At 39.1% G+C, this 18,574-nt stretch overlaps 1 protein-coding gene and 1 long non-coding RNA gene across 3 annotated transcripts; both read left to right on the top strand.

Annotated features, from left to right (window-relative positions):
- The first annotated feature begins 6,334 nt into the window (after positions 1 to 6,334).
- On the top strand, positions 6,335 to 12,042 carry LOC117478569. Of its 2 annotated transcripts, none has more exons than XR_004555492.1 (4): positions 6,335 to 6,628; positions 8,008 to 8,076; positions 10,549 to 10,700; positions 11,230 to 12,042. It is a non-coding gene; the product is annotated as an uncharacterized LOC117478569 (long non-coding RNA). The 2 variants fall into 2 exon arrangements; XR_004555493.1 differs by having other exon boundaries at positions 10,528 to 10,700.
- Positions 12,043 to 12,049: 7 nt separating this feature from the next.
- LOC117478557 lies at positions 12,050 to 15,833 on the top strand. Its single transcript, XM_034125559.1, has 4 exons — positions 12,050 to 12,243; positions 12,637 to 12,792; positions 13,511 to 13,603; positions 14,058 to 15,833. The coding sequence occupies exons 1-4, from the start codon at positions 12,142 to 12,144 to the stop codon at positions 14,364 to 14,366; spliced, it is 660 nt and encodes a 219-aa protein (XP_033981450.1). The 5' UTR covers positions 12,050 to 12,141; the 3' UTR covers positions 14,367 to 15,833.
- Positions 15,834 to 18,574: the final 2,741 nt, after the last annotated feature.

Below are 18,574 nucleotides of genomic sequence, written 5' to 3'. Positions count from 1 at the left end.
TTGAGCCGGTTTCTCAAACTTACCTACCCCACCTTTAAGCCAACGCTTTTTAGGTTTGTTAGCCAAGGTGCAAAACACATCGTCTGAAAAAAACTGAGGATGTCCAAATATCCAAATCAAAATGATGTGTGAATCTACAATGTAGGCACAACATTTAAAATGCTGTGTAATTACATTTACTAGATCTATAATATGAAAACATACTGATATTTTCTAACTTCAAGTCTCTGATGGACATTTAACTCTTTTAGTTTTATTATATGAATAAAAGATACCTGGTTATTTAATAAAAAGGTGACACCTAAGCCAGCTGCGACTCCCCTTTCACTAACTGACTTCCAATCACTAAGCTTTAGATTCTTAATAATCATTTATAGAAACATCCAGATCTCTTTGGTGACGTGATCTGTTCCCAACGGCAACCACAAAGCTTTCTGAGATTGATGGCTCTTTTTCTGTGACAATGGAGTCAAACTCAGCTGAAACAGTTCACACACCTCCCTCCCACTCCAAAGAAAGTAAAAACATCTATTTCATATTTAAGATAAGATAAGACGTACTTTATTGATCCCAAATTGGGAAACGTTTGCGTTGCAGCAGCATAAAAAACAACAAAACAAAACAAGGCATTGCACATAAGTAGAAATGAAAGAGTAGAAATAAACAAAAGTAGAATTTAAACATCATTAAAAAGTAGAAAATATACAGTAGACCGTGAAGATACAAGATCTATAAACTCTGACAATAAAACACTATTGAAGGGTTGTTTTAATTTAAAAGTTAGCGCTCTCACACTGTGATAATTTGAGAATTGAATTGAGGGGTAGCCCCTTGAGAAGTAGCATCTCATTTTCGAGGGGGTCCTAAAACATAAATACACAAATGATAAAAACACATACAGACCGTTGCATAATACTACATACACCACCATACAGACAAAACAGCATAACACACACTACAGATGCACACACACACACACAGACAGCTCACCCCCCCCCCACTCATCTGTTGTTTCTCATGTCTTGATGCACCTGTTCTATTCTGATTCTATAATGAGTCACAATCTACGAGTGAGATGTGATGATTTTATTATCTCTTTTTCACAGTTTTATTGCTTCAATGGGAGTTTTTAGCGTTAAAACACTTGATGTTTTTAACATCAAGTGTTTTAACGCTAACTCCCAACACAGTCAGAAATAACCACACCAAAGAGAGGCTGTGAGTCACCAGGGAGAAGAGGACATGTAAAGTGTATTTTAACAATAGATTACACATTTTAATCATTGTTGATGTAATCCATAACCATCTTTATTTGGCAGTTTCAAAAACAATCTAAATATATACACAGTACATGTAGTATATATATTTGATCATATAACTTCAATTGAACCAGTCTATGGTCAAGAACAGTACTTAATAGTTATATTTCCGCAACATTTTGGAAGCCACTATGACTATATTTACTTTACAGATTCAAATGATTAAAACAAATCAACTAATTAATGGTGATTCATTATTATGGATATAGCTACCCGACAGTAGATTAGTTTCACTTATAAGAATAATCATTAAAGTGGTGTACACATAAACACAACAATAATTATGATTAGAACGATTATATATAATATTCTTAATTGAGCATTCTGCATAATGAGTACCTTTAAAGTTTGTACTTTGTTTAATGAGTTTCTGAATGCAGGACTTTTACTTGGATTTGCAAACTGCGAGATTGCTAATTCGCTCAAGTGATTGCACCATATGGCTCTTGTACAAGATATACTGTTTATTCAAATAGGTCCAAATTGATCTAATTGTGATGTTTGAACGAGTGTTTTTAGCAGGCGGTTTCTCGCTCAAACTATTTATCCAGCATTTAGCAGCCACAACTAAAGCAACGAGTACATAACAGAGTAGGTTACTGCAGAGATGACGATGGATCGGCTGTTTGTTTAGTGGTTGTGTAGGTGGAGGAATGTGGATTAAAAGTCGATATCGAGAATCAAGATTTTCGTTTTTAAGATCTTGGAAAAGGGATCATGAAAGTGTTCAAGATAGATTTATCAGCCAGCGTGAAAATACCAGTTAAGTATAGCTGCTGTCAGATGTTAAAAGTTCCTGCTGCTTTCTTACACACACAAACACAATAACACACACACACACACACACACACACACACACACACACACAAACACACTAAACACAGTCTCTCTGCCTCCCACACACACACCAACACACTGACGACCCCCCAACCCGCCCGTCAGAGGAAGCTTGTTTCCTTTCAATGAGCTGCAAATTAGACTGACCCTTCCTACACCCCACAACCCACGGTGACACACACACACACACACAGAGACACACACACACACACACACGCACATTTCTAGCATGCTCTCTGGCCTCTCTCTCTATCCGTCTTGGCTCACTCGCTCTCTTTCTTTTCACTTTGCCTCCTCTCTTTAGAGGCCCTGTCATGCCCTGACACACAGAATGGGCATCAGTCAGACCACACACACATACACACATGCAGACACACACACATACTCACACACTCATACACATACATGCAGCAGACAGACATGGGAAATTAGGGGGAGAGGGTCATTAGCTGCACAAAGGAGGCAGAGAAAGCATGAGAATGGTTAAAGCAGCAGCTGATGGATGGAGATGGAGGATGTGCTGAGTGGACTGACAGATGACCAGATGGAGGTTTCTGTGGAGGAGTGGGAGAATGTGGAGATATCTGGATGCATATTTGCAAGGATGGAGAAAAAAAAATCTGAATTTGAGGCTTGTGATTTCCGTTTAATTATTATCTATTATGTAAATGTGTGAGAGGATGCTGCACCTGTTGCACGATGATGTAAGATTCACAACATTTCTTTCTTCCTGCCAAACCAATATATATTAGCAACCACATAGCAACCAATGCTTATGTGACTTGGTTAAAGGGGCCCGGTTATGCTAATTTTCAAGGCTCATTTTCAAGGATGTTGTGCCTCAACAGTGATATTTATTTTTTTTAAAGTTTTTTTAAAGTTTTTAAAGTTTTTATTTTTCTCATACTGCCTGTGCTGCAGCACCTCTTTTCACCCTCTGTCTGAAACCAGAGCCCAGTCTGCTCTGATTGGTTAGCTGGCGGTCTCTGTTGTGATTGGTCAACCGCTTAGAGATGTCCCGCCCCTTAGCCTATCACGTACAATGTGTTGGAGCGCTAGCCAATAGGAGCGCGAGTGTTTCATATGGACATTACTATGTAGGAAGTAAACAAGTGGAGAGTGTGACGGAGAGAAACTCCCTCGGCAGGGAAAACAGGGATTTGTATGGATGTACAGACAACTATTACTGGGTAACTTCGATACTGAAAAAACTAGACAAGTTCTGCAGTGATAAACAGCATATTTTTCAACGATTTCTGAGCTGATCCAGCGATGTGTTTCCCTGGCAGATAATGGATATTGGAGATAATGATATCCTCCTGAAGAGTAAGTCAAAACAAATGTAAAAGTATGAGCTTCATATGCAGTAGTGTCTCTTTAAGGGTTTAAAAGTTTCTCAAACGCCTCCATGAGCTGCAGCTCTCACTGTTATGAGTGCATAAACATTATTACCCAGAGTTCTCCTCTGTTTCTCAGGGCTGTAGTTTGTGCAGCAGCAGTGATCCTGCCTATTAGAGTTAACTCTGTGTGTGTGCGTGTGTGTGTGTGTGTGTGTGTGCGTGTGTGTGTGTGTGTGTGTGCGTGTGTGTGTGTGTGTGTGTGTGTGTGTGTGTGTGTGTGTGTGTGTGTGTGTGTGTGTGAACTTTTACTCTCCAAAGTTGCCAACAAGCGGCTTTAACTTGAAAAGCCGACATCAGCTGCGGCTCCAAATCAGCTGTTACTAAGCAACAGCCCACAGGCTCTCCACTGTACAGCTACTGTAGCTAAAACAGGAACATGTGTGTGTGTGTGTCTGTGTGTGTGTGTGTGTGTGTGTGTGTGTGTGTGTGTGTGTGTGTGTGTGTGTGTGTGTGTGTGTGTGTGTGATCAGGGGGCCGCCAACATCAGCGCAAAGACAAGAGCGAGAGAGAGAGAGCAGGGGATGTATGTTGTAACCATGGCAACAACGATGGTGTGTGAGTGTTAAAATAAATTCATAGTGATTGTTAATTAACAACTCAGGCAACGCTCATCACAGCAGCAGCTCACACACTGTTAAACACTGATGGAAACACACAAACACACACACACACACACACACACACACTTAAATAAGTGAGACTTGTTAAGTGCCATATTTGATCAATACGAGGTGGAAAACTTTCTTTCCCGCTGCTCAAAAAATTATCTTGAATTCCATTTCCCTCCAACTTATCGTCCTCCTTCCTCTCCTTCAGTTACTCCTCTCTTATCTCATCTTTTTTAACTTCTCCTCTTCACTTCCCTTATCTTCTTATCTTTAATGTAATGGGTTTTCTTTAGCCTCTTCTCCTCTCTTATCATCCCCTTCTCAGGAGTTGTAAATTAGAATTTTGCAACGAATACTGAACACAGTGTATCCGGTCATTGTGGATGAATATGTTACAAATACTGATGCTCCTGTAATGTTGATATTAAAACAATGAATACAACTAAACATGAATGCCAACATGCTTGCAATTTGATTCGTTTTTACAGTAATTTTTCATGCAATAATGTCAGAAAATGTAGAAAGTAGCCTCTCAAATGTCCTGTTCTGTGTTGTATCATATTTACAATAGAACGAAAGCATGTTATTCTATAAAGCCCACAGATGATAACACGAAGTAAAGGCGATTTTACAAGATGCCCTCACGATGGCCTTACGAACGGCAAAATTCAACACGAAAATGAACCTTCTCAAGGTCCTTCGGCAATTTGTTGGCATGCCAAAGATTTTACCACCGCTCACGAAGTTGCTGCCGGAGCCTGAGAAACTCCACCGGCGGTCATACGATGGCTTAAAGGAGAGGTGTCATGCTTTTCCGGTTATTACCCGTCCCCTTGTGTGTTATGAAGGTTTTTATGCATGTAAACGGTGTGCAGAGTCAAAACCCTCAAAATACACCCTGTTGCGAGTAAAACTCTAACACAGAAAATACCTCCCCAAAACGCCTCGTTGGAGATACGTCATTGTCCATTTGATTCTTCCGGGACGGCATGATGTCAAGCCGTACCCGGAACGAAATGGACCAATCCGTGAAGCCGTTACGTTACGTCCGCGGAGCCGTTACGTTAAGCCCCCGCTGATTGGTCCAAATTGACCAATCCACGGACTTCCTCACACACACATCTGTGTGCAGGGAGCAGGCAGCTCAGCTGATTTCTCCTCCCTGGCTGCAGGCTGATAACAGACAGTTGGGATCGCGGCAAAATTCTCTCTGCAGACCCATTCTCACAGCGTTTATCAACCTTTTTCTTAATCAATATCAAGCCACACTTATTGTTTTTACTTCGGATGTGAGTTTGTGTGTGCTCAGGATGAGTTTGGCTGTGTCTCGCTATATATAAACGAGGAAACCACACCTGCACGGAGCTCAGCGCGATTCACAACGTCCCGACCAATCAGAGCACACTGTGCTCACAGGGAGGGTGGGGGCTGGAGCTTTGGGAGCTACAACGAGCCGTTAAAGGCAGAGAGTGAAATTCAGTGAATACACGTAGTTTACAGAGATGCTGTATGAGAAACCAATGTGAGTTTGGAAAAATGCACAATATAAATCTATTTGAGTAGACCTCAACAATGGAATTATGATCAGTAGAAATGGCCATGACACCTCTCCTTTAAGATGCCCTCACGAATGGCCCGGTGTTGTTACGATCAGAGCCGAATTTGAACATTTCCTTTATCGTGTTGTTTTATTGCACAACAAAATCATGTAAACATATTATGTAAATAACCCAATTTGTGTTCTGTGAAACTGAAAAGGATATAATGGGCGAGTTGACAGGAAGTTGCTGTTGCTATGGAAACAACATTACGGATAAAACTTAATATCTTCTACATATAAAGACGGAGAAAGTAAAGAACAAAGTCTGAAAATATCAGTACAGTATCATAGTACTTTAACATAATTGTTTTTGTTACTTTCGCTGCAGTTGTATGTCTTAAATGTAATGTAAAGGTTGCCTTCGTGTGTGGTGCGGGGCCATCTTCGTGCGAAATTCACAATTCCATATTCGTGTGTCCATCCGGTGTCAATTTCAGGACAGTGTGACGCGGGCTTAACAGTTTGGAGGAGACTCATGCAAACTTCTTTTGAATCATTTAAAAATCAAGTTATTGTTTTTCACAAGAAATATGAATTTTATAAACGCCTATCACTCAAAAAAGTGAACTCTGTGAGTTGTTGAATCTAATGAATGCATCTTTACCCAATTTAATTGATATATCTGAGTTTGCTGTTTAAACCTAGTTGATTTAAGTAGGGTTTTCTTAAAATGGATACCTGTTGAAGCCACATATGCTGCTCAATTATCTCCAACGCAACACAGCTGTGTAAATTGCCTGTGGCGCATGCGCAGAGGCTCACATGAGGGATATGATTGTGACGTGGGCTTTTTCGCGGTGAGGAAGGACAGGAGAAGCTGAAGAAGCAATGGCAGAGACCTGAGCGACATCCAAATGAATATGAGTGAGTATGTTTTTCCTATGCAACATTTTAAGTTGGTTTATAAACATGCGGTTAGAATGTGAAATTGAGAGTGTTGTAACTCGCAGAAATATCTGCAATATTTTTGCATATGGCAGCTAAGGTTGGCTAGCTGGAAAGCTAACTAACTAACTTAATGCTAGCCAGCAGGAATATATCACAGTAGCAACCAAACAGTTTTAAATTGAATTATAAATTACTGACTTGTGTGTTGTGAAATGTTAATTTAATATTGTGAAAGTGGCGCGAAGATGGCTGTTGGTCGGGTTTAGGGATATGTGTTTGACTGTCAGTGAGCAGGACCGGCTATTAACCGGCGGCAACTGAGATGCCTGTGGCGGGGGAAGACAGAAGCTTGCAGATAAAGAACAGACTGTGTGATAGCACTAATGTTACAGTGTGAGAGCTAGCTTGCTAACGTAAACCAGCTACGTTAGTGGTTGGGCGAGCGAGAGTGAGAGGGAGCGGGGCTCAGTGATGCAAATTAGTGCTTTTCGGCGCCTCCCGCTTTTTTAACGCTGATTTGGGTGACTTGTGTAATTCGTGGAGAACCGAAGAGTTTTCGTTTTTGGGGGGGGGGTTTGGAGTCCGTCAACAACTTCGTACTTAAAAAAAGAAGAAATCTAGACCGCAAAATAATTAAACAAGCGAGTGCCTGTTTTTCCTGACCAAGGACAGGTTCCTTGAACACAACACGAGCGTAACGTGTCTTCACGTGGTATATGTCTGAAAGGAGTGCTGACGGAGAGCACCGGAAAGCCGCTCCAGCTCTTCAAATATTGCAGTACCCATAAGGAGCCGTACACATGCCGCAGTGTTTGCGTGGCTGTGTCTTTAGTTGTAATCACAGTGGCGATCTGTTGTTATTAGCATCTGGTTAGCTAGCTATGCTAACGAATTTAAAGAGCTTCTCTACAACCAGGTGGAAGAGAGCTCTCTCCTGAGAGGCTCAAATAACCTCAGCTCAGTGAGGTTAAGGCACACCTTGATATGATCATTATAGTTATTAATGAGACATTAGAGACTAAATGAAAAACAGGTATAAAATACTATATGACAGTAACAAAAAAGTTGTTAAAAATAACAAGAATATAGTTTAAAAGGGGAGTGATTTGTAAAATATCCAAAATGAAAAATCTTGATTTATAACTTAACATCTCTGTCTCCTATTGATCTGAGTATATTATAAAGAATAGCCAGTTCATTGAAGCATTATAGCACAGGCCTTTGTCAGATGGTATATTACGCTGTTTTTTCTCTGCTTCGAATAGTTCTCTCTTTTTTTCACCATACCTGTGTTTGCATCACTGATCTATACTCTGTCATTTTTTGTTTAATATTTTTGTTTGTTTCATTTTCAGTTACATGTGGAAGTGTAAAGACTGTGGTGCAGAGGAAACCTCAAGATTTCAGCTATTGAAGCACTACAGGTTAATACATGGCCACTTTGGCCGCAGACAACCTTATCCATGCACATATTCTAAATGCCCATGCACATTTAAAACGTGGAATGCCCTTCGAAGTCATCTATCCAGATCACATTTTGATCAAACGTCACAAAAATCTGTAAATGTAACAACATTTACCTGCCATCATTGTTCTTGTAGTGGCATTGTCTCATTGAGAGAGTTTTTCGTTCATGTTAACAACCATCTCAAAAGACACGAAACCATCTGTTGTGTGTTTGAAAGTTGTTCCTTTTCAACAAATATTTACGGAACATATCAATCACACAAGAACAGAAAGCACAAGACGCATACACTGAACAATTTCAAAGCTGGAATTGTGGAAAATGGAAGGGCAGATTCATTGAGTTGTACTTTGGGAGATACATGCTTGACAGAGAGTGATGAGATACTTCACGATGATGAGCTTGAGGTTGGTGCATTGGTCCAAACGTCAGAGAACTTGCATAAAGTTATAGAACAGAAACTGGCATTTGTTTTATTAAAACTTGAAAACTGTTTCCATGTACCAGGCTCTGCCATTGATGAGCTGCTAAACGAGTTGCACTATTTGATTAGTTCTTCTCTGGTGCCAGTATCCAACAACATTCTAGCTGATTTCTTCAGTAACCATAACTTGCAAGTTGACCAATTGCTCATTAATGAGTTAGGCTGTACACTTTGTACGTCCAACCCTCTGTCAAAAGCTTTACAAAAGGAAGGACCTTTAGCCACTGCTTTTAAGAGGAAGCAATACTACAAGGATCATTTCAATATTGTTGATCCAGTTCAGTACATACTTGATGCAAAGACTAAAAGAAGTTTTCAGTATGTCCCTTTGCTAAAGGTTTTACATCAGCTACTTCATCAAAATGATGTGCTTAGCAAGGTTGTTGAAAAGAGAAGAGAACAACAGGTAGTGAATGACCACCTTCATTATAAATCTTTTGAAGATGGCCAGTACTTCAAGAACAATGATTTTCTGGCAGGGGGGGAACTGAGAATCTCCATCTGTCTATACGTAGATGACTTTGAAGTCTGCAACCCACTCGGTACTTCACGTAAAACACACAAACTCTGTGCTGTCTATTGGATTTTGGGAAATTTGCCTCCTGGCAGCCATTCCTCTTTGACCTCAATATACCTGGCTCTTTTATGTAGAAGTGATGACGTGAAGACCTTTGGCTATTGCAAAGTATTTGAACCATTACTCCAAGACCTTGTTACATTGGAGCGGCAGGGTGTTTTTGTCTCACAACTGGGTACATTTGTGAAAGGGACACTTCAGTGTGTAGTGTCAGACAACCTTGCAGCACATGGAATAGCCGGATTTGTGGAAAGTTTCTCGGGCCCATATGCTTGTAGGTTTTGTACAGCTCAGCGAGCAGAAACTCAGGTTAAAGAAGTGAAATCGGGTGCATTTACCCCAAGAAACAAGGAGCTTCATCAAGTCCATATTGATACTGCACAGGCAAAAGGAGGTAGCTTTTTTGGTGTAAAAAAAGCGTGTATTTTCACAGAAAGACTTGCCCATTTCAGTGTCACATCAGGGTATCCTCCTGATGTTGTCCATGATCTTTTTGAGGGCATAGTCCCAGTAGAGCTTGCACTGTGCCTTGGTGTGCTTATTTCCAAAAAGTTTGTTACGCTTGAAAACCTCAATAAGAGCATCAAAAACTTTCCATACAAGTGGGGGGACAAAAAAAACCGACCTCATTTGGTCCCAGTTAATTTTGTCCGAAACAAAAGAATTGGTGGCAACGCGCACGAAAATTGGTGTTTATTGAGGTTATTGCCGTTTATGATTGGGCAGTTGATCCCTGAAGACGAACCAGCTTGGAAAGTGATTCTAGACTTGAAACATATTGTAGAGCTTGTTGTTGCACCTATCCACTGTGAGGAGTCTGTGGCATATTTAGAGTTTAAAATCTCAGAGCACAGACAGAGATACCAAGAAGTATTTCCAGATCAGCGACTCTTGCCAAAACATCACTTTTTGGAGCATTACCCAGAAATGATTAAGCTGTTCGGCCCCATTGTGATGTTTTGGACTATGCGTTTTGAGGCCAAGCACAGTTATTTCAAACAGGTTGTAAGACACACAAAGTGTTTCAAGAACATTACACTGTCTCTGGCAAATAAGCACTAGCTGATGATTGGCTATCACATGCACACAAGGAGTAATGAGAGGTCAGCCTTTGACGTGTCAAACGTCTCAACAATTCCATTAGATATCATGAAAGAAGACATAGCACTTCAACTAAGTCAGAAATACACTAACCTCACAACAGTCACGCTAGCACACATTGTCTCTAGCAATGGCATTGAATTTAGAATTGGAATGCTTCTTGTGCATGGATCAGTAGGTGGACTGCCTGAATTTGCAGAAATACTTCAAATGTGTATATTGAAAAACACATTGATCTTTATATGCAGAAAATTGTCTTCATGGTACAGGGAGCACTACGGAGCATTTGAGCTCCAGTCATCTTCAGCCAGAGAGATTGTGTTGGCAGAGTTAAGTGAACTGACCGACAACTATCCCCTGAGTGACTACAAGTGTGGAACCCTCCGAATGGTCACCCTTAAAAGATACATACACATGTCAGGTAATTATCCTTTAATTTTTATTTGACTTTGACTGAATGTCTTCATGGGAATGTGGGTAAAATAAGACACAGAATATCAATTAAAAACATCTGGGGTTTGGAGTCAGAAACAAGTGAGGTTAGGTTAACAGAAATAATAAAACACAACTCTACAAGGATGCTGGCGTACCCTAACTAAATCTATGCATGCTAGTTAATCAAGTCAAGTTGCATTTTGTAACATTTGCAATATAAATTTGAAACTGCCGACAATTCAAATCGGTCTGCAGTTTAATTGAACTACCAAAAATGATAATGCTGCCTTAATGTTTACTATGGCTTTATAACTACACATGTGCAAGAGTCATTCAAATATAAATATTTACACAACACATAATTAAATATGTTACTAAAGTTTAAAGAATACTTCCATCACACTAACCCAGTGCTTTCAATGCCTATGATACCTCCACTGATGATGACTGGATCTGCCTCGAATTGTATTACCTACTGTTTAAAAAATATATATCTTCTTCTGTCTTTTCTTTAGAGTAACCTGTTGACAAGTATGGCCACTTCTGCAGTGCTTTGCATCATCCTAGGAGAAAATGACTCTGCAAAAGTAACCCTGCCTTTGGGAATACCAAGCTCTGTTGAGGAACTTCAAAGTGAGATTAAGAGACAATGTGAGGTGTTTGGAGACTTTAGACTGCAATACAAGGACCTTGATTTTGATGAGTTTATAAACCTTACCTCCACCTCAGACATTCAAAACAAGGGGAAAATCAAAGTAATTTACCCCCCAAGTGCCTTATCTACAAGCAGTCCTGGCTTCTCTGCACGGACATCCAGCCAGGATGAGATCAATTCAATCTCATCTGTGGACACTGATCTTCCCTTATCTTCTGATTCTTCGTCAACATCATCCCTCAGAAGTGAGCCATGGCCAAACGCCTTTCCTGTGCCGGAGTTTGTCTATGATGTCGAGATCCAACTCCAGCGTGCCAATAGTGACTTTCAAAGTAATGGTACCCTCTTCAGTCCTAATCCAAGAATGAAGTCAGATATTCTTGAAACTTTGGCATCACAGATTGTGAAATATAAAGCATATCCCTCAAGTGCTGAATTTGATTCGGTAGCTGAAGCACTTGTGAAAAAGCACCCATGTTTAAGGGAGCAAGGCTCTGTTACTGGCTTTTATGGTTGGAAGATCAGTTTAAAATTCAAGATGGGAAACTACCGCACTAAGCTGCGCAACATTGGATGTTCAGAGCTGACTGTCAATTCTTTAAAGCGTCAACAGGATGATCAACGCACATCTCGCAATCAAGTGAAGAAACCTAAAAGAGCGGAGGTAAACTACTATCCAACAGGACAAACCAAACGGAGCCTAGAGGAAGAGAGGCTGGCACTACTGTCCGAGGTACATAAGAACAATAACCAACAGGTGGTGAAGGATAAAATGGAGAGGACATTTGCCTATAGGCGTCATGAGGTGATTGAAGACAAGCCATTCATTGCCGAATTCAAAAGAAGGTGGCCGGCTCTCTTTTCTGAGCGTGAGGTCAGTCATATATTTTGTTGATAACTTAATTATATTTTGCAAGGGGGTTCAATTTAAAGAAGCATTTTACCAATGTACATGTGATGCAGTTTGCCAGAAAACATTAGGGCAAATGCGTCAAGACTGGCCACATACACTTATTATGTTTGTCATTGGAACCTGACTACAGAATCATACTAAGAAATTAACCTAACTTTCATGTTAAATGATAGCTTTGAGAAAAATAATTATTCTATATTTTCATTCTTACAATGCTTTGACAAAAAAATCATCAGGAAGTAAAAAGAAAAATGTCATGGCTGAATTATTCCATTAACTTTTACTGTGGTGCTGCAGCCAACAAGAAAATGTGTTGATTTGATTTATGTGTTTGTCTTTATTAAATGTTTGTAGGTGGAAGCAGAGTTTGCTCGCATCACCACTGTCCCACTGAGATCTAAGTTCATGCAGCAGCTAGATCATCACTCCTCCAAGCTGTTAAGGATTTTCCAGAAAAAAGGTGGTGCCGCTGGGCAGAAAATAAGGAATATCATGGCAGAATACGACAAGGTGTGTTATCTAACAAATGCCTGGTTATTAGAAATATTTGTTTTGTTTAAATTAATTTTATTGTATTTATTGTGCAGTTGTATTACTTAAGCATGCAGTAAAATATTTGAGACGTGTGGCTGATGGAAGACATTTTAAGTCATGTTCCCACAAAGTTTAAAATGTACTTGATCAAGTCATTTTCAAAATGAAAATGAATAAATTAATTGTATTTTCATCTAAAGAGATTTGCATATTTGTGTACCTTTTCTGTGGAATGTAGTAATACATAGTGTTTCATGAATGCAAATTCGCAGAAGTTTGGCTTTTTTGAATTGCAATAATTTGATTTACTGTGCTGCATATGATGGTAGTGAAAAAATGCTTATACTGAAACATATTTCTAAGATGATCATAATGCTTAGTTCCCAGTTAAATAAATACAGTGTCTTGGATTATAACATAAATACTTTTAAAGTACAACTCACTACCTAGTAATAACCAAACACTTGCATTACAGGTGCTTCTTGTGGTATTATAACTTGTACTCCAGTTGAATGCACATTCGTCCCCCTTCATAATAAAATGCACTTAGACACTGCCTGTAAATGTAAAAAATTGTATGAAGTTGCATGTAAAAAAGAACAGGATAGTTTGCTTGTGCATTAATGCATCTAGTGTTAAATGCTGCACAATGTAAAAATACTATTCTCCCACTTATGCATTTCCTTTGTTACAGAATGACGCCATCGAGACAAGGAGAGCCTGCGTTATAAAAGCACTAATTGTGTACCTTAATGAAGACCCCGAAAGCCTGATTAGAGAGTACCTCGTAAGTATTTGTGCCTCTGCTTTCCACATTATTACCCTCTGGAAACAAAAAAAGTGATTTATTTCGTACTTTTTTGAGCTGGTTTTAAACAAACTAATGGCACCACAGGTTTGAAAGAGCAATCAGAAAATAACCCATATGCATGCATAGTACAATTCCCTTTTCAAACTATCAACAGCAGTTTGTAGACCGTTGCTTGAATGTATAATTCATAAATGGAACTGTTGAGTTTCTCAAATTTTAAAGTTTTGTAAAACCATTTTCATATCCATGGTTAACTAAATACCCACAAGCCCCTAGCAGATACCGTCAACAACTAGAAAAGCTACACCCAATGTAGCTTGTAGGTATGCTTATCTGGGAGCTCTATATATGTTACTTAGCAAGAGTGTTGCTTTTTTCCCGTGTGTGTGTGTGTAAGTCTGGCTGATGGTCTATTTTTTCTGCCTTTTAGGATGTTGAGACTGACCAGAGTGTAGATCAGATGGTCTTGGGAATCTTCGCCATAAAGAAGGAAGGTGCAGAGCCAACGGATTCCCTCGCAGATGTGGGGATTGTAATTGAAGGTGTGGAAGTGCTGAACGATCTTCAAAACATTGCGAACGCACTGGCAATTTTATTTGGACTCACATATGCATTGGACTTGAGCTATCCAAAAAACCTGAGATGCACGTTTGAGGTTCTTCAAAAGATCCTGATGGAAATGGATGTTCGCCACCTGTCGTCAAAGGCTCAAGTGCTGAAAAACAAACTGTTTGAATGAACTACTTGAACACTACAAGTGGAACGCCTTGAAACGGCACGTTGGATATCTTGGAGCAGGGGTTTTATCCAAATATTTCGGAGGGAATTTTATCTATGGAATGTTACTGAATAGGAATGTTACAAATGATTAATGTCGTACAGTTTATACGTACAAGTTGCAGTTTGGGCTATGTGGTTAAAACATGGTGCTCTTTTGAAAATTGTTGTTGCTAGCTAAATGTTGTGCAACTTTTTCTATTAAGGTGATAGCAAACTAATTATGTATATTTACCAGGTCAATAATATACTACCGTATCCAGCTAAGAGCAACATTAGCCTGGAAATGTCTGTTCTGACAAGTGTGTTTCCAATATTTACTCATCCTTTAGCTCTGTTTTGGTCTCAATACTGTTGAAGGTTATCTCGCTCCTCGGCTGCTGGATGTTTAGTTTTCCTCTCCAGCTGGTCGCTAACTTTGGGGGCCAGGTGCTTCGTCGCCTGCTTAATGATAAACGTGGAGGGAATTGAGAGTCGATCAGAGCTGGCTTGCTGAATTTTTTTGGATTTAGACAGAATTAAGAATTAGACAACACCAAACAGAAAATATGCTATAAAACCAAAACAATAATCTAGAAAACTATTGTTCCGGTTTTCATTATCTCCATAGCAACAGTTGATGACAAGAGACATTTATAAACGTTTTACACATTTTGTAGTTTACTTTTCTATTTATGTGACGACTTACATGCAATGTTTAGTTTCAGTTTGGGCTATGTGGTTAAAACATGGTGCTCTTTTGAACATTTTTGTTGCTAGCTAAATGTTGTGCAACTTCAACCTTTTGTTTGTTGATAAGGTGTGATACAAAGAAGTCTTTATGGGTTTCCATGATTTTAAACTTGGTAAACCTGGTTGCCTATGTGGTTATATCGCGTTTCATGTGAAATAAATGTATTTTTTTCACTGAACCTTAAGTCAGTTAATTTGAATTTACTTAACTACACTTCGTGGAATTTGTTGACATAGTCTGGTTTAGTAAGTGAACTTAAAATGACTTCCATTATAGCAATGAATACCAGTTAAGTAACACGGAATGCAGTAGTTTCCAAAATGATTTAAGTTTGAACTACAAATTAAAGTTAAGTTGATCTTACTAAATACAGTTGAGTATAGCAGTTCTTACTTTTAAGTAACATGAATATAGGTGAGTTAAGTTAGCATTATATAATATCTTTATGTTGGCATTAATCAAAAAAATCAAGTATGTCTAAAGAAACTGCACTGTGTTGACTTAATATTGCTCAGTTAAGTTAGCTGGACACAGAGCTATTAATTAAATCCAGGGTGACCGGGTATTGTTGAAGTTAATTAACACGGTCGCGTTGGCTCAACATAAGTCAGTTATATTCTTCTTACTAGTAATATTTAATTATAATCTACTCAACTCAGTTTCGTGGAATTTGTTGACATAACTTTATTAAGTAAGTCCAAGAAATTATTTTTTTGAGTGTAGCTTGGGAGGAAAGTTATGCTTATAAATAAATAAATACAAATCAACTAGTTTAGTCAGTTAGGTAAATTAAATATGAACCACTTCTTTAACACAGTACTATTTGCATAATGATTGCATTGTTATTTTGCTCTTTATTACTTCTACCTGTTATTATTTCTATATTTAGTTTCACCTTTATCAACGTACCTTTACATATTTCTTTCTTTGTGCTGTTGCAACACATGGTTTCCCCTCGGGGATCAATACATTTATTATCTTATCTAGAATGACCAAAAGAGGACACTGACATTGTTAATATTCTCTTCTCTCGTCCTCTATCATTTCCTGTCCTTCTCCTTTCTCTTTTTCCTCCAGCTCTTTTTATATCTCCTCTCTCCTCCATCACCTCCTTCTCTCTGTTCCTCTCCTCCTCACTCGGAGGTCAGAGGGTGACAGGAAGCGCCCATCACGCTGCGCCTCGATTCAGACGTCTTTTCTCTTCATCACCTCCGATGGCAGGGTGTGTGTCACCGTGACATTGTTGAGTGACAGGTCGTATCTGACGGCTATCAGGACTCCAAACACACACACACACACACACACACACACACACACACACACACACACACACACACACACACACACACACACACACACACAAATATTCTCACTGTGTCCTTGTCACACATTATGGATTCAAAGGCATCAAAACAAAATGGATGTGGACATCTCTTTAAAACAAGGACAACTGAATATTCCTAAAATACACACACACACACACACACACACACACACACACACACACACACACACACACACACACACACACACACACACACACACAGTAGATAAGATAAATCTAGCTGCTCCCGTGTCAACACTCACTCAGTGCCGTCAGAGCTCAGACATTCAGTCTCTGCCAGTTTTACAGGAGAAACAAAGATGAACAAACAAAGACGGTAAAGATCTCCATAAAAGAGGAAACTCATTAGTGCTGGAATCTGTTTTCAATCACTTTTGCCTTCTGGATAGTCGATTACTGCCAAGCTAAACTCACGCAGTCTGGATTATTTCAGTTATAATGAATCAGATGCGTTCGAGAAATTGTCCGCCTCATATCAGCATGTATTCATCCTCCAGCTATTGTAAGCCTGAATGAATACGATGTAATGTTTGCGTTATATAATTAAAGTCCTGTTATAAATACTGTCTGTATTCATTATGATATCCGGTCCAGCCATTAAACCAAACAGCACCCAGAATGTCCCATTGTTTCAGGGACATCTGATCATTACAACAGGCCTTTAAAGAGACTAGCTTTTTTTGGTTTTCCCTTCCTGTAGTCAAAGTCAACTTTAATGTCAATCTTCCAGTTTGTGTGTACAGACAGAGAGATCGAAATACTGTTTCCCACAATCCCGAATATATAAACAAATGTATATAGAATATAAAATGTAAAAATATGTGTGCAAATATGTATGTATATACACAGTCAAAGACACATTTTTACATGTGCACACATTAAGACCTAAATTAAAACACAACAATTAATAAATACTAAATAACAGTCACTTCAATATTTTGAGAATGTACATTAGTGCAGATTGTTTGAATGTGTGTAATAAAGGTTTGTGTGTATATGAATGGCCTGCAAAGGCTTAAATCCCTGTGTTCCCAGGGAGCTTCTCTCCTGACAACAGATGAAAATGCTGTCATGTGACCAATACAAATATTGTACTCTGATCACAATGAGTCACTTCTTGGGTGCATCAGAAAGCTTTCTGATGAAAATAAAGAGCCTTAAAGACAGATTGAGACTCGTTTCTGTCCAGATGTTGAAAAGGTGTAACTTAATCTGTTCCTCCACGACACAAACCTAATCTTCCGTTCCCCCGACTGTGACTCCAGCGGTAAAGCAGGCAGTGAAAAAGCGTCTCCAGATTTGAACACATGCGATGCTACAGCAGGAGCAGCAGGCTGTTAATCTGATCTCTGCTCAGTTTAACCACATAATGATCCGTGTGTGGGAGAGAGTCAATGACAGTGTGAAGAGGAGGTGTATGTGAGGCCAAAGCCTTCAGGATAATGTTTGTAATTATGTTGTGCGACTCATATTTGAACAGATGTTTCAAAAGGAGGAGAAGATCAGTGGAGTCTGGAGTTCTGGCTTTTAAGGTTCAAGGTTACTTTATTGTCTGGGTAGAAAATCGTCTATGATTAAGGGACTTTTCTGTATTAAAACCAAACCAATCACAGGAAGGATTAGCTAATGCTGCTTTCCATTTACATTGGAAGTTGGAACTGGGAGTGACGTCTCATCCGAGTTCACTGCGATCCAGTAGCCAATAAACGGTTGATAACTACGCTTTATTTTGTATTTTGTGAATACAAACATCGTAGCAACATCTCCACAGATAGATGATGAGCACCACCATATGTACAGTTCATTTAATGTGACACAAAATACAGAAGAGCTACAAATGTTATATTATCAAAGTGTTCTCTTAATGCTCATATGCGGAGACTTCATTTTAAATAGGAACTCCTACCTCAGTGGTTAAAAATCCAGTTACATTTCCAACTGGGAACTCAGATATTCCCACTTCCCAATACAACTGGAACGCACCACTTATTATACAGCGCTACATACTAAATAAACCAACGACTAGACTCACAATATTAATTTTATAATGATCGTTTTGCTTCTGCTAAAACAAAAAAGGTCAGTTCTACTG

Source organism: Trematomus bernacchii, unplaced genomic scaffold (assembly GCF_902827165.1).
Source record: "Trematomus bernacchii unplaced genomic scaffold, fTreBer1.1, whole genome shotgun sequence".
NCBI classification, from domain to species: domain Eukaryota; kingdom Metazoa; phylum Chordata; class Actinopteri; order Perciformes; family Nototheniidae; genus Trematomus; species Trematomus bernacchii.
Note: the sequence above shows the minus strand (reverse complement) of the source record. Positions and strands in the feature narration are given on the sequence as shown.